Source organism: Siniperca chuatsi, linkage group LG24 (assembly GCF_020085105.1).
Source record: "Siniperca chuatsi isolate FFG_IHB_CAS linkage group LG24, ASM2008510v1, whole genome shotgun sequence".
NCBI lineage: Eukaryota > Metazoa > Chordata > Actinopteri > Centrarchiformes > Sinipercidae > Siniperca > Siniperca chuatsi.
The window spans coordinates 12,992,280-13,006,853 of NC_058065.1; the positions used below are offsets into that span (position 1 = coordinate 12,992,280).

Sequence of the window (14,574 nt, forward strand, 5' to 3'; positions counted from 1 at the left end):
TAAAGCGTTGCTAGATTGGTGTATTTAACTTCATTATAAAATTATTTTACCTCAGACCATTTGGGTTACACATTAGTTCACACTGGTATAATCTCAAACTCTAATTTTGGTTTAGGCTCATGTTTTGACGACCGACATATTTTGAACTTAATGGACACTTTTCCTTCAGATCCCTCTAGTGGTATCTAGCTAAGCAGATACTGTAGTTTTGAGGTGCCTGTCTCTTAGATTTAAAGGAATAGTTCAACATTTTGGGAAATATGTTTATTCGCTTTTTTGCTGAGAGTTAGATGAGAAGATTGATACCACTCGCATGTCTGTGCATTTACTATGAAGCTAGAGCCAGTAGGCAATTAGTTTAGCTTAGCATAGAGTCTGAGCAGGGGGAAACAGCTAGCCTGGCTCACTCCAAAGCTCAAAAATACACCTGCAAGCAACTCTAATGCTGCATTCAATGGGAAGAACAGGAAAACCTCCCATTTTTCCAACTTGGTTACCACTACTAGCCTTCTAGTCGCACCTTTAAAAGTCTAAATTAGCTACTTTTACTGTGTACAATCAACAAACAGAAAAAGCCTGGCTAGCGGTTTCCCCTTGCTTCCAGTCTGTATGCTAAGCTAAGCTAATCGCCTGCTGGCTTTAGCTTCATAATTAGTGTACAGACATGAGAGTGGTATCGACCTTCTAATCTAACTCTCAGCAATAAGGTGAAGTGCATTTCCCAAAACGTCAAACTATTGTTTTAAATTTAATTTTGAAGGGAATGGTATTTGATTTACACATACAGTACAGTTTTCAATTCATAAGTTTTAATTGAAACTTAATTTCTACTGAAAAAATAGTCCCAAATAAAAAAAAAACATGACAAGTGTGTTCTGGGGATTATCCCCAACAATGACAATGATTCTGATAAAAGATGTTGCTTTAGAGTGTTTTAAATATATCTTCCCAGTGCTGTGATCAACACAAATTAAATTTCATTCACCTCCTGTGTTGGCATCAGCAGAAATCTCAGGGACAGAGATCTCAAAACCTGGACAAAAGAAAACCAAAACTATCTGCATGGATAGGTACCACTTTGGGGGTAGTGTAGGTGAGAATCTGGGAGAACCAACTCTCTAAATTGAAAATTAGATGAATCACCCATTGGCCCAATCATAAAAGCAGTGTAATGATAATAGTGGATGTTCACTATGAACAGTGGCAGTCCTTGTATTGGTCTCTAGTTGGCAAATAGTACCCTTTTTTATTTCTTCAGAGGTGTTTATATAAATACTCAGAATAATATGCTAATGATTCTGATCCAGACCTGATGTGCCCTTTACCGTCCTGGGCTGCCTTTTTGCTCTGTGCTTCCCTACTGCGTTTGGCTCTGCTCCAAAAGGTGTTTCCAAAGCTGCTCAAGTGCTCTCAAGATACACACATGTCACGCTAATCCAGTACCTGTGTGTGCTGAGCCACAGAGGGATTGAGGTTGACTTACATCACACGGACCAATATGGTAGAGCCTGTACCTCCAGAAAACTGTTACAGGACACTGGGTCCTGTTTTCCTAATTTTATCACGCACACTTGTCTTGTACCTTCATATCTGAAACGACTTATTTCAAAACACACATTTACAGGTTATTATGACATGGTTTGCTTTTGTTGAGGTGTCAAGTCTGCCCTTTAGTGTTATAACATGGTTTTGCATTTAAGGCCTCCAAGTGAAAGTGTCAAAATCCAAGAACGAAAAAGGGAGGATTCTTTGGCTCAACTGTCATAATTACACTAAATATAGTAGAATCAGTTTATCTGAAACCAACATTAAAGCTCCCTATGACCTCTCTGTAGAGGGAAAATAGAGGATTGATTAAATAGATGAATGTAGTGTATGGGTGCATTCTAATACCCACACTACCATACTATTTAGTATGCCAGAAAAAGATTTGGCATGTCCCAATCGTGGTTTGTCAAATGCAGTATGCCAAAAATACCAGGATGCATGTGGTCGCATTTTGCAGTAGGCAAGTCAGCATGCTTTTCTAGTTATTCTGACCCACAATCCTCTGCGCAGCGGAAGATACGTCACTCGAGAGAGCGCGCAGACAAATGACATCTAATTGACAGATGACAGCGCGATGACACATAAAGGGATCCAATGTTATGCAAAAGTCTCATTTGAATTCGTGTAAAATCCTATTCTGCCTGTTAGCTGTTTTATATTGGTACAACTGTTTTATATTTCAACTATTCTCAATCCTGCCAACACTGTTAGGGTGGTGCTAGAGCAGCTACACTTCCTCTCATACATGGTTTATTTACAGTTTGAGATACAAAGACATTACATATTAGGATTGCAATGATCTGATTATACACTGTCACATATAAAGTTCTGCAAAAAAAAAAGTAAATGGTTACACAACAGAATTGCAGAGTATGTTACACTACAGCTAAAATGAAGTAAAATGTGAGTACATACTTTGTAAGGGCAGCTGCAGTACGTACTCATTTTTTGGAACGCAGCATGTGTGTAGGGACTCTGCTTGACGATGACATAATGGCATGTCAATTATGAAAGGCACGCTTCCACAGCCTCCCTTACGATTGGCTGTTGCTCCAAATGAGACTTCGCCTCTATGAGAGAGCAACCAGTCAGCAAACAGACCAAAGCCAGAGGGACCACCTACACAGAGAGAAAATACATTACAGCCAGCCACCATCCATACATTTCTCCAGTACATTATGCACCTTACTGCCTCCTCACCTTGGTCCTGTTTCTGGCAGTGTGTGTGTGTGTGCTGATGTCAGAGGATGTAATGTCCACTGTCAGCTTGTCCACTCCGTAGACGGCCTTCAGAAGAGCCTCCTCACACTGGGACTCAGGACAACCAGACAGCTTCTGGAAGGAGAAGGAGACAGCTTCAATTTAGCTCCAAAATCTCTCAGTGGTTACTGTAACTCTACTGATTCTTCTGTCTGTGAAGGAGGAAGCTTCATTTCTCCTCTCCCACTCCTAGGGTACCGATCAGGACCATGTGCTGTACGTCAACATGCTTTAGAAATAAGGTAAAGAAAAGTATATTTATATAGCACCTTTCTAGATCAGACGTCACAAACTGCTTCACAACAAAAGAAAGACATAAAATAAAAACACAATATAAAAGTAATAAATAAAATAGCGATACAATTAATAGAGAGTGATGGCTCACCATCTGGGCAAAGCAGGCCTCCAGGGGGGCCCAAAAGCCCCAGGCTTTGGTAATTTGATTACTTGCAAATATGTTGGGAATTTGCACAACTAAAGTACAATATCAATTACCCTGTGTCAAAATCTAGTTCTAAAACCTTAATTATTTCAGTTTATTTAGGAAAATACACCATGTGAGCACAATATAAAGTTGTGTTTCATCACATTACCACAAACTGACACACAGAAAAACCTGGGGTCAGGTAGTATTCCAGTACAGGAGAACTGGTTAGTTTCTGAGTCTCTTTGCAAAATATAATGAAGCTGCCATCTACAGTGTGCTGTGTGCACTGTAATAGATGGGAACTTGGAGGCAACAGGGGCCCAACAGCAAACAGATTAATCCGGCAATGATCTTAAGCCATAAAAAAAGTTAAAACCAAAAAACATTTCTTCTTGAGTGTGTAGTAAAAATAATGGGCAGTGGCCATTATAAAAAGGACCATACACAACACAAGAAAAGAGAAAAATAAGGGAAACACTAGGCAACCAGACACAGCAACATGTATTTGTTGGGTTAAAATCCTGTTTATATTCAATTCAATTTTATTTATATAGCGCCAATTCAAAACAGAAATTATCTCATTGCACTTTTCCTATAGAGCAGGTCTAGACCGTACTCTTTATAATATTAATTACAGAGACCCAACAAATCCCACCATGAGCAAGCACTTGGCGACAGTGGCAAGAAAAACAAACTTGCTTTAAGAGGCAGAAACCTTGGACAGAACCAGACTCAATGGTGGGCGACCATCTTAGGTTTTGAGAGAGGAAGAGGGGTTGGGGATTCTGTTTATATCCCATTACGGGTGTTATTTTCTATACCTGGAGTAACCGTGTGGCTCTGCAGTACAGTTTGCTGTTGGTGACCCGCACGTCGATCATGTGGTTCTGGTAAATCTTCCCCTTTAAGATGTGAGCTCCGGTGCTCACAGCGTTCAGCAGCAGCTTAGTGGACAGCTCCCACTGCTGAGAGAGAGGCGGGATTGATTTTCTTTTCTCTGCATTTAGATAAGCTAGACTGGAATGGAAACTAAATAACCTGTCATCTAAAATAAGAACTATAGAACACAAGAAATAAGAAACACTGAAAATCAATGAAGACACATTTAGTCTTAACATTTAACCACACAGACTCTCTGCAAAATGCTCTGTTGAAGGAGGGTGTGAGAAAAAGAAAGAGTAAATGAGGCAAAACTGTTATTTATCATGCTCCAATGAGTCACTGAATCAATGTGTGTGTCCATGTGTGAGTGTGCTGTACCCTGTGTAGTAAGCTCCCTGAAGCAGGTGATGGCCAAGTAATTTTTAGTGAGGATAGACACAACTTATTGATATCATCCTGAAAAAAACAATGGAGACTGTATGAGATTGACAGACAGACAGATAGACAAATAGACAGATAGACAGACAGATAGATACTTGTTGTACAGCAGCTGCAGTGTCTCCATCAACATGATGATAAACAGCGTGGAGGTTGGACGTCTTTTCTCTCACTCTGCGTGCCAACTTCGCTACCTCACTGACATCGTCTGTGGAGAGAAGCCCGTCGAGACACACATTGATTTAATTTGGACAAAATCCAAAGGTGGGGGAAAAAAAAGAAAAAGAAAAAAAAGTCATCTCACCAGAGTGTGTGTAGAGAAGAAGAACGATGTCCAGGTCATTGAGGGACGGCAGAACTAGATGCAAAAAATCCTCATGTGCTATGCAAAAGTCGGGACCCTAGAGGAAAGAAAACACGAAATGTTTAAAAACCTTTATGCTCTGAGAAAAAACATTAAACATGAATTAAATTAATAAAGTTACATATCCACCATTTCAAATAAGCAATACATACTTAGGTAGGTTCACTTACAGACTGTATCTTTTACATTTTAAAGCCCCTGAAAACAGATTTTCTTAATCAGCTTCTTACTATGAGCAATGGGTTCCAAAAAGAACAAACCAAAGTTGGAACAGTTTTGGTAGTTTCACATGAGAGATTTCTGTATTTTGTGGTTTTGTCTGTGCACTTCTCAATGGTTTGAAGAGGGCACAGCTCAGTTCGGCAAAAGGTGACGTCACGTACGTTCGTGCACCAATCAGGATTCCGCAACATTTGAATCAAAATGTGATGACAGTTTTGGGGTTGTTTGCCTAAGTTGCCAGCACTGTCAATCAAATCTAATCAAATCACACCCACACCATTAGCTGAGTTGCTAAACTCTTAATAACTAACACCTAGGATGTTTTTTTTTCTAACTTTAACTCTGATTGTTGCTTCTTTAGTCATGCATATTTAATGTTATGGAGAAAAAAAATGATAGTATTTATGGCTGGCATCATTTGTTACCTTTATATAAAGTAATTTGCATTGTCAGTGGTGGAGTCTGCCATTCTCACACTAAATTCAAATGCCGTGCACATGCACAAGGGATTCACAGAAAATTACACATGCACATACATGAGGAAATTAGACAGGCAAGAGATGGCGCATGTGCAATTTGCACGTAGTTAGTGTGTCTGTGCACGTCACGTTATGACGTAACCCGGTAGAGTGGTACAGCCTGTTCAACATATTTGCACAAGTATAGGTCTGTACAAGTATAGATACAGTGATTTATGAAGATATCAAATTTTCATCCTGCCACAAGTGTTGTTAAATCAACCATAACTGAAATCTTAAATATTACAACTTTAAATATACTATATAATACATGTTTTTTCTCTACAAAATGGATATAAATAGCATTTGCAAATTCCAAAAAGCCAAATTCAAGTAGTAGCTTTTGACTAAATTAGGACCACCCAGCAGTATAATAAAAGGACTAAAGCAGATTAGTTGAAAATAGACATCAAGTCCAACTGGGTTTCATTAAGCAGGTACAGTAGGATGTATTTCATACTAATCCTGATACAGCAGAGACAGATGTGTCATAACACAGTGCAAAAATTAGAGCTGGATTTCATTTTAATTGGATTTTAGTGGATTTCAGACATTTTAATACTTTGTAAGGCCTTGTAAGGATTTTTCAGACTTGTAGAGACCCGTAGACATCCCACAACAGAAATCTCCATGTTTGGAGTGAGCTTGTACTGACAGCGCTACTGTAGAAGCACAGAGAAATGAAATGTTAAATCTCCTCTACTGTGGCAGTTTTTCATCATTAAAGACCATGCATTAGTGCTCTGTCAGATTAGAGCCTTTATTCTCTATTTGCAATAATTATTTGTTCATTAACTCCAATTGTCCTCTTTTGTTTAAATAGATGTTAATTCATTGTTTCCCTTCACATACCAGTGAAATCAGTGGACCCTCATTGTTGTTCAGCTCTCTGTATCCTCCACTGATGAAGCCTCGAACATCTCCATAGTCTCTCACACACACACACACACACAAAAAGAACATATACATCATGCAAAGTAAATGATGTGTCTCTTCCAGAATCTGGTAGAAATGCATCTCTGATCTTTAACCAACATATTGTTTTAGATTTACTGGATCTTTTGCACAATGTAATCACACTGAAGAAAATGTTCATCCAGGTGCAAATAAAGCTGTGCTGTTTTGCATACATCACACTCCTCTCACCTGCTCCAAATGTGGGGTTACACTCACTAGCGTCAATGAGACCCAGCATAGCGAGGGAGCCCCAGCCCAGGTAACACACACGCCTACCACACCGCAAACTGGAACACATACAGTAGAGTAGCAGATAGTTAAGTTCCAAATAGGTCAAATCTTCATAAATAAAAACAGTGATCAACACAGAGGTTTTATTGTTTAAAACACACAAATGCAATTATATCATCTAACACATTTTAGATATCTGCAATACTGCCTGTTTAATGAAAGGAAAGGCTTGCATCTGTGTGGGCTGCCAGTATTGTAGATCAGAGATTTTTCTACCTCTGGAAACTTTAGGATATGCTAATCTGGAGAGTTTCCACCTTACAACAAATACAATTCAGTGTTTTTTTCACTGCTGATTTTTAAGTGATCTTTATTCGTGTTCGATGAAACACTGGCAACTGGCAGCTAAAGAGCCAGGCCGCTGCTCTAAATCAGAAAGTACTCTGAGTCTGTTTGCCTTGTTATATAAAATTCAAGGTTAAAGTGAAAGGTGTAAAACAGGATGTTCCACCTCCGTCCAGCTGCCTCCAACAGAGCAGTTATCCCCTCATTCTGAGCGTAAGTGATATCCAGAGTTTTCTCGTATGCTCTTGTGTGCTGAAGGATGCCCCTGTTGCAAAGGAACAAACACAAAGGAGCTAACTTTAGATATTTCTGCTATACAGGCAGGTACAAAGGTGTTTGGACAAATAGTAACAAATGTATTCATATGTGCATGTTATATACTACATAAAATAATTTTTAAATGTTGGATTTTTTCCAATTAATGTCCTCGCACATACACCAGTGGTGTCCAAGCATGTACAATCCAGTAAAAAAAAAAGAAAAAAAAAAAAAAGAATAGTACAATCACAGAATGTCTTTTCTGCAATGACCCCTAGAGGTCAGCAACACACAATGGGAGTACACAATGAAAATGCTGTTGTTAGTTTGCTATTAAAAAGACATAAAAACGTTTGTGATGATACTCAACTTGCTGGTGACACTTAAATTACTGCTGTTGTTAACACATACAGAACATGCAGATTCAAAACAAAGCAACGCACATGCAGCCACATGTGCCTTTCCCTGTACTGACATGCAATGATGCACTAGTAATGTGAAAAGCATGTCCAGGAGACTTCACACGTTTTCCAGGTGGCTGTATGAGAGAATTGGCTGCAGGCTAATGGCTGTCAACACAAAGAAGCACTTAGTACTTTTGGGTGCAGAGTTGGAGACTTTAGGTGCAATGAGGCGACTTCAGGTCATGACAAGGACCAATAGTGTTGTGTTAGATGGAGTTTTGTTATAATCTTAGAGTCAGCCTACTGTCCAGATGTGTGAATCCAGGAACTTGATGTACTTTTAAGTCTATTACTTACATGTAAGGATCTGAGTTGCCTAAAGGGTTCTGAAATATTTTTTTGGATAATTGTAGAATAAATCAAAAGGTGATCCATAGTGGCTTTAATAACTAATTTACAATTTTTAAATTGTCTAAGATCTGGCAGTTAGATTATAGCTCTGTATGTGGAAAACACAGACTGTAGGTTCTATGTTTTATTCTGATTTCTCAAAATGAAATTGATCTTGACACTGTGACAGTTGTTATTTCCATCCATATCCTCTGTTTATTTCCATCCATATCATGTTTATTTTTTCATTAATTCACTCAAAAAAGGTATTTCAGGACTAGTTCGACATTTTGAGAAATAAACATATTCGCTTTCCTGCCGAGAGTTAGATGACAAGATCGATGCCACTCTCACGCCTGTACGTTAAATATGGAGCTAGAGCCAGGAGTCAAATAGCTTAGCTTGCATGGAATGGAAGCAGGGGGGAAAACAGCTAGCTTTGCTCTGTCCAAAGTTGAAACATGTGCTTACCAACACCTTTAAAGCTCACTAATTTACATGATGTATCTCATTTGTTTAATCTGTGCATTTAAATCTGTATTTATTTATTTTTTACTTTGAGGAGAGCCAGGCTAATTGTTTCCCCCTGCTTCCCCTCTTTATGCTAGCTAGCTAAGCTAATTACCCGCTGGCTCTAGCTTCATATTTAATGTACAGACATGAGAGTGGTATCAATCTTTTCATCTAAAAATAACTCTCGGCAGGAAAATGAATAAGTGTATTTCCCCAAATGTCTAACTATTCCTTTAAGTATCATTCTAATTTCAGTGTAATCCGTTTCTTCTAAATTTGCAGCCTCACTTTGTCATTTATAGGACACTTTGAGGTGGTCGTACATTTACCTAATAATCTCAGTTTCAGCAGCAGCAAACTGACATAGCAATGTGCAAAGAGTCAATGTATTCATGTAACTGCAGACAAAGCCTGAGATCATTTAGCAAGCTTTTCAGTGTTTTTCATCATGCTTACTTGCATGTGATGGGCGTGTTTGTGAAGGTGGCAGCATGAGCGGCAGACAGGACGACCTCCAGGAGAATCTTAGTGGCACTGCCTCCCTTCATCCTGGAAGAGCCACTGATGGCCTCTGGCTGAACACAGACAGACACATTCACACACAGAGTCTCTCTTGAGTCGAACAAGAGTATGATGAGTGCAAGCAGAGGTTCTTACCCCAACTGCTGGGTTGATGAGGAAGGCCTTTTGACGTTTGGCAAGCTCCTGCATCATTTGCACCACACTGTGAAAAGTGAACGTGCAGCCTGGGATGGGCCCATCCCTAACACATCATTATTTTGGATGTTAAAAGGGACATATCATACCAAATTTACATGACATTAATGGAATAAGAGTGAAGTACGTGTACACACACTCACACACCTGGCCTGATGTGTAGGATTGAAGCCAACCAGTACAGGAGTGTAGATCTCAGGGTGTTGCAGGCAGAAGTCCAGCTGACCTGCCACGAATGGAGCCTAGTAGCCAGAATGTACACAAACTAGCTTAAGTTACCTCCAAGTTTACAAGGTCCTGACTCATAAATTAATGCAGAATTCAGATTCTGACCAATTAGAGTGACTTACAGATAATCCACAGGAAATACCAATGAACAAGACCCGCTTCTTTCCCTCACAGACCTGCAGGGTGCCAAAAACATGCAGAGGTCAAATGCTGGAGTTTTGCTGTAAAGTACCACATTTACACACACACACACACACACACACACACACACACACACACACACACTCCACCATGTCCCTGACCTTCTTCAGACTGAGCATGCCCAGTTTGGGGTCATCTTCAGGAGCTTCTTGGGAGGATAGCAGAGCTCTGACAGAAAGACAGATACTTGATTTAACATATTCAAAGTAAGACTATGTAACTTTTAAAAAAGAAGAAATAACACAATATTCCTCTTACTAATGAAAAGTTGAATTCATTAGCCATATAACACATCATTGCTGACTTAGTACATTCAGGGGTTTTGCTGCTACAGCCTTACTTAGTCTGGTATGACCAGTACCTTATGGTGGTTAATGTTAGCTAATGTTAGCAAACTTCAGATAGATATTTCTGTGTTTCACTGATATTACTGAAATAGTACTTATTACTTACTTATTACTCTTCTTTGCTTGTGCTATTGTTACACTATGTTTTATGCATGTCACAGATAAGATTTTAATAAACACGGTGTGCTTACTTCTTGTACTTTTGTGAAAAAAATATTGAAATGTTAACCTGCAACATGCTAACATAGCGTAGCAGTAGCACAAGCAAAGAAAACAGCAAACTGACTCAGTAATGTCGGTTACACAGCAATATCTAAGGTTTGCTTCCTTACATTAGCTAACATTAGCCACCATGAGCTAAAGCCAAATGAGTTTTATTGGTTAGGAATTTAACTTTTCATATTAAGACGACGATGATATTATTTCGTCTCTCAAAAGTTACATAGTCTCACTCCAAATAAGTTTAAAGCAGTAACTTCACTCAGACATTACTATCAGGTCAAAATGACAGACTTTGTCTATAAGACTACTGGAGTAAAAATGAGGTGTTTTACGGCTATAACAACACAACCTGTTTAATTTCACAATGTAAACAATTCCCGCTAGTTATGTATTTTCACAAGTGTAATATTGTTCCCAACATACCTGTCTCCTCCTGCAATGATGTAAGAATAGACCGAACTCTGGTTCAACTCCTGCAGCATTCTATTGAAACATGACTAACAACACACGCACACAGGAAGTCATTTTCCCATACAACAAGTGAGATTTGATCAGATGATTTCATTAAGTGTCATTATCCTAATATTACTGGCTTGTTGTGCCTTGCTTTACGACATCACTTTCTATTCTTGAACATTCCTGAAACAAATAAAACTCCACTGCAAACAAAATGGAAAATGGTCTTTTTATCATTACGAGACCAAACCACTAACTAATATTTGTGGTGCAGTTGGTTGCTTCCTTATTCCTGGTGTGCAGTGGACTAAATCACGTGGGGGAGCATTTCAGGACAGCTTTTACCGAAATGAGGAAAGCCAGTCGACCAGAAGTCCCGCAACCGCTCAGTACAACAAGGCTGTCCTGAGGATCCTGTTAAAGAAACAGAAGACACGCTTTAACAACATGCCTGACTGACCGATAGAAATACAGACAGACAGAGAGAAGATACCTTGAGAATGAGCTCCACCCTCTTAGCAACCTCCATCAATGTTTCCACCACTTGTTCACTCAAAAGCCTCTAAAAATGAAATTCAAGTAATAATTTCCTTAAAGATATTTTTTTTCAGAATAAAGTTTTATCAAAGAAACTTGAAGGCTACTCAGCGTTTATCGAAGGCTTGTACCTGGTAGGTGGCTCCTTTCTCTTCTTGAAACATCTGGGCGTCACAGGCCTGTAACATCCTCACAATGCAATTGGCCGAAGCCCGGTCAATGTCACGCGTCAGTGGATTGGATTTCTCTGAAACAGGAAGTGACGGCTCATAATCTGGGGACTGAGAAACATAAAATATCAATTTAAAGAATAATTCAACATATTTGCTGCTTTCGACCACTTCTGCCCTACCAGCTTCAATCCAATGATTGATTGACATTATAAAATGTAAATTGAAACTACATATTAAAATACTTTTTAATCAGTAGTTCATTTGATTTTATGCGTTTATATGTGTTTTAGCATGAGATAATGATAATATAGCTTAATTTAGAGGGATAGTACTTTTTCGCTGAGAGTTACGCCCAGGCCACACCGCGTACCTGCTGATAGCAGCGCGGCTACTGCCAGTACTATTTCTTGGCTGGGGGCAGAGACTTCAAGCCTTTATGCTAAGCTAAGCTAACCAATTCCTGTAGCTTCATATTTACCTTACAGACATGAGTGGTATCAATTTTCTAACTAACTCTCAGCAAGAAAGCGAATATGCATTGTATATTTCATCAAACTATTCCTTTAACTTACCTCCCATTCATGCAAAGACGCTTTTGTGTCTTTTCCAGCCATTGTGCAGGAGTCTGTCCCTGTCAAGTTATGTTTGAGAATGTGTGCAGCTTCCCCACTTGAGAGTGACTGATGCATCTACCCGAAGGTTTTTAACTGGATTCCACTCAATGACAAACAGCTTTTTCCTTTTTTTCTCCTTTTAATTTGGCAGGTTCAGCAGTTTAGTTTGATAGCTCAGTTAGATAGTCCCATTAGTCATTTGGTGAAAAATCTTTGAGTAGGAAAAAACACAGAAAACGTACAGGTAACGTATTTTTGCTGAATTTTAACATAAAGCATTTTATAACTATATTTATTTAAAGTAATATTAACCTATGCAGTCCTTTTAAACGACCCTTTTTTTTTCTTCATAAACCCATAGCATGCTGTAGCTAAAAGCCTTTGCAACGAACTACTTATTCATAGTTTCACATTCATTATCTCACATAACCAGAATACACTTCAAATCCAATTAACAAACATCGTCCCCCCCCCTGCTCCTACTTTACAAGCACCATCAGATTGGCAAATAGATCTACAACCAATACACAACAGATTAGAGAAAATAGACATCCATCTTGCACGCATGGACGCTAAAGAGTTAAATGAAATGCGCTAACCCCAGTGGAAAGCTAGCGCGAACCCAAACTGGTCCGGTAGCAGCAGTTAACAGTCTTTGCCATGTTAACGGTCTCTCAGATTATTTCAAAGTTCAGCATCTTACCGGCTGCCTCTCCGGACTCTGCACATGGATCAGTCCTGCACTGTCCTACCGCAGATCACTTCTCCTGGCGCAGTGTTTGTTAGCACGGCGCTTGCTCACTTTGCAAATAGCTCTATCTGCGGCTGTTTCACACAGTCTGTGACCTGCGGCTGCACGGTACTACAGGCCACGCCCACTACATGATACGCCCTCGAAACGGTCGCAGTTTGGTTAGGTTCAGGTGCCAAAACTACTTGGTTAGGTTTAGGAAAAGATCGTGCTTTGTTAATCCAGGAAGTTATCTCAGGGGCTGTGTCCTGTAGCCCCACCCCCACAGTGTCAGTGGAGTCTTGCCATTACTTTATTTATTTGTGCATTTTCTATTTTAATTTCTAAAAGTTTTTATGTTTTCCCTCTAGGTCACAATATTTTCTAGAAAACTCCAGTTTGACTTGACAGCCCTCGTCTGTCAAAAACAGTTTGTCACAAGAAATGTCCCTCTGTGTATCCCACTTCCTTTTTGTCAGTTACAGGGATTGTAAATGAAAACCACAAAGTGCTTGGCTCTATCTGTAGAGACAAAGTTCACTTAAGGACCTTTGAGACTGAGGAGTGAAGGGAAGTATGGATTTCTCTGTCACACAAATGCAGAGAGTATCTGTGGATTAATAGCAGAAGTCATTCTTGCAACTATTTTATGGGAAACAAGAGAGAAATATACTGCACTCACTTTAAGATCCCTGACTCCTAAATCACAAAATGTACCACAGCAAACACAGTTGGAACATGGACATCAAACTGAACTGAACACTCAGCATGAGACGGATTTCTTTTAATCATCCTTGATCTCACTTCTGAGAGTGTTGGCTCACAATAAATAAAAACAGTGAAATGTGTTCCATCATTTTCAAACATGCTTTTCCACCCAGTGTACAAAAGATCCTACTGATTCGCAGCAGTGTGAAACTATTTACACCCCAGCAGATTGTGGAGTCTAATACATTTCATCACTTTCGGTGGACTCTATCAAACTGTTTCCCGCAGTGTGCCTCACTCCCTCAAATTTCCACTACTGTCTCTCATAACTGCCAGCTAATTGCTCTCAGTGACACAGCGGCGAGGACATTTTTCACATCATGTTCCATCAACAAAGAAAAGACAAATATTTCTCCTCACGCTTCATAACTCCTGTCGCCTCGTTTTTTTTGTTGTTTTTTTTACCCTAAAATGAATTCAGTGTACGGTACGCTGTAAAGGCCTGTGACTCTCTGTAGAGTGATGCATTTGTACTCATTACTGGCTCACGCTGATTATTAATGATATCAGACATCTGAAGTGCAGTTTGGTGTTAACCTCTCTGAGTCAATCCAACACCAGAGCTGTGCGTAGGGCTGTGTGATAAGTCAAAGCCAGGATGAGGCGCCTCCATAGTTTGTTGGCTGCAGTAACACAGAAGTGTCATAATGGAGTGCTTTTAAAGCAAAAGGGATTACATTACTGCTCAGCCAACCTATGACATTAACCACAGAGGTCGCATTTCTCCAACAACATCACCAGCTTTTAAAGAGTCTTCAGCTTCATGCTAACAATACACTATAACAACCACAGCAGGCAACTGCCTAAAAGCTCCAGGCTTACTG

The 14,574-nt window shown here is 39.5% G+C and overlaps 1 protein-coding gene across 11 annotated transcripts; it reads right to left on the reverse strand.

Annotated features, from left to right (window-relative positions):
• Window positions 1–2,281: 2,281 nt before the first annotated feature.
• Window positions 2,282–13,338, reverse strand: gckr (glucokinase (hexokinase 4) regulator). 11 transcript variants are annotated; one of them, XR_006377091.1, is made up of 21 exons: window positions 12,956–13,327; window positions 12,211–12,463; window positions 11,597–11,746; window positions 11,422–11,490; window positions 11,274–11,342; window positions 10,896–10,969; window positions 10,005–10,071; window positions 9,825–9,878; window positions 9,622–9,716; window positions 9,415–9,520; window positions 9,214–9,332; window positions 7,359–7,457; window positions 6,806–6,903; window positions 6,512–6,588; window positions 4,860–4,956; window positions 4,654–4,763; window positions 4,496–4,573; window positions 4,057–4,200; window positions 2,749–2,883; window positions 2,490–2,667; window positions 2,282–2,376 (listed from the first exon to the last, which is right to left on the reverse strand). XR_006377091.1 is itself a non-coding variant. In XM_044188500.1 (20 exons), exons 2-20 carry the CDS (start codon window positions 12,325–12,327, stop codon window positions 2,554–2,556), a joined length of 1,860 nt encoding a protein of 619 aa, XP_044044435.1. In that variant the 5' UTR covers window positions 12,328–12,463; window positions 12,956–13,338; the 3' UTR covers window positions 2,282–2,553. The 11 variants fall into 11 exon arrangements, 9 of the variants coding, with proteins under 9 accessions (XP_044044435.1, XP_044044434.1, XP_044044433.1 ...); XR_006377090.1 differs by having other exon boundaries at window positions 2,464–2,667; window positions 12,956–13,326; XM_044188500.1 differs by having other exon boundaries at window positions 2,282–2,667; window positions 4,057–4,197; window positions 4,663–4,763; window positions 12,956–13,338.
• Window positions 13,339–14,574: the final 1,236 nt, after the last annotated feature.

What these genes read in the sequence shown, in the direction of transcription:
- gckr (XM_044188497.1), bottom strand. Translation starts at nt 12,327, where the DNA reads ATGCATCAGTCACTCTCAAGTGGGGAAGCTGCACACATTCTCAAACAT. An exon ending in CGTCTTTGCATGAATGGGAG is followed by an intron (nt 11,747 to 12,210) that starts GTAAGTTAAAGG and finishes TATGTTTCTCAG; the next exon opens with TCCCCAGATTATGAGCCGTC. An exon ending in CTGCCAGAAACAGGACCAAG is followed by an intron (nt 2,668 to 2,748) that starts GTGAGGAGGCAG and finishes CTCTCTGTGTAG; the next exon opens with GTGGTCCCTCTGGCTTTGGT.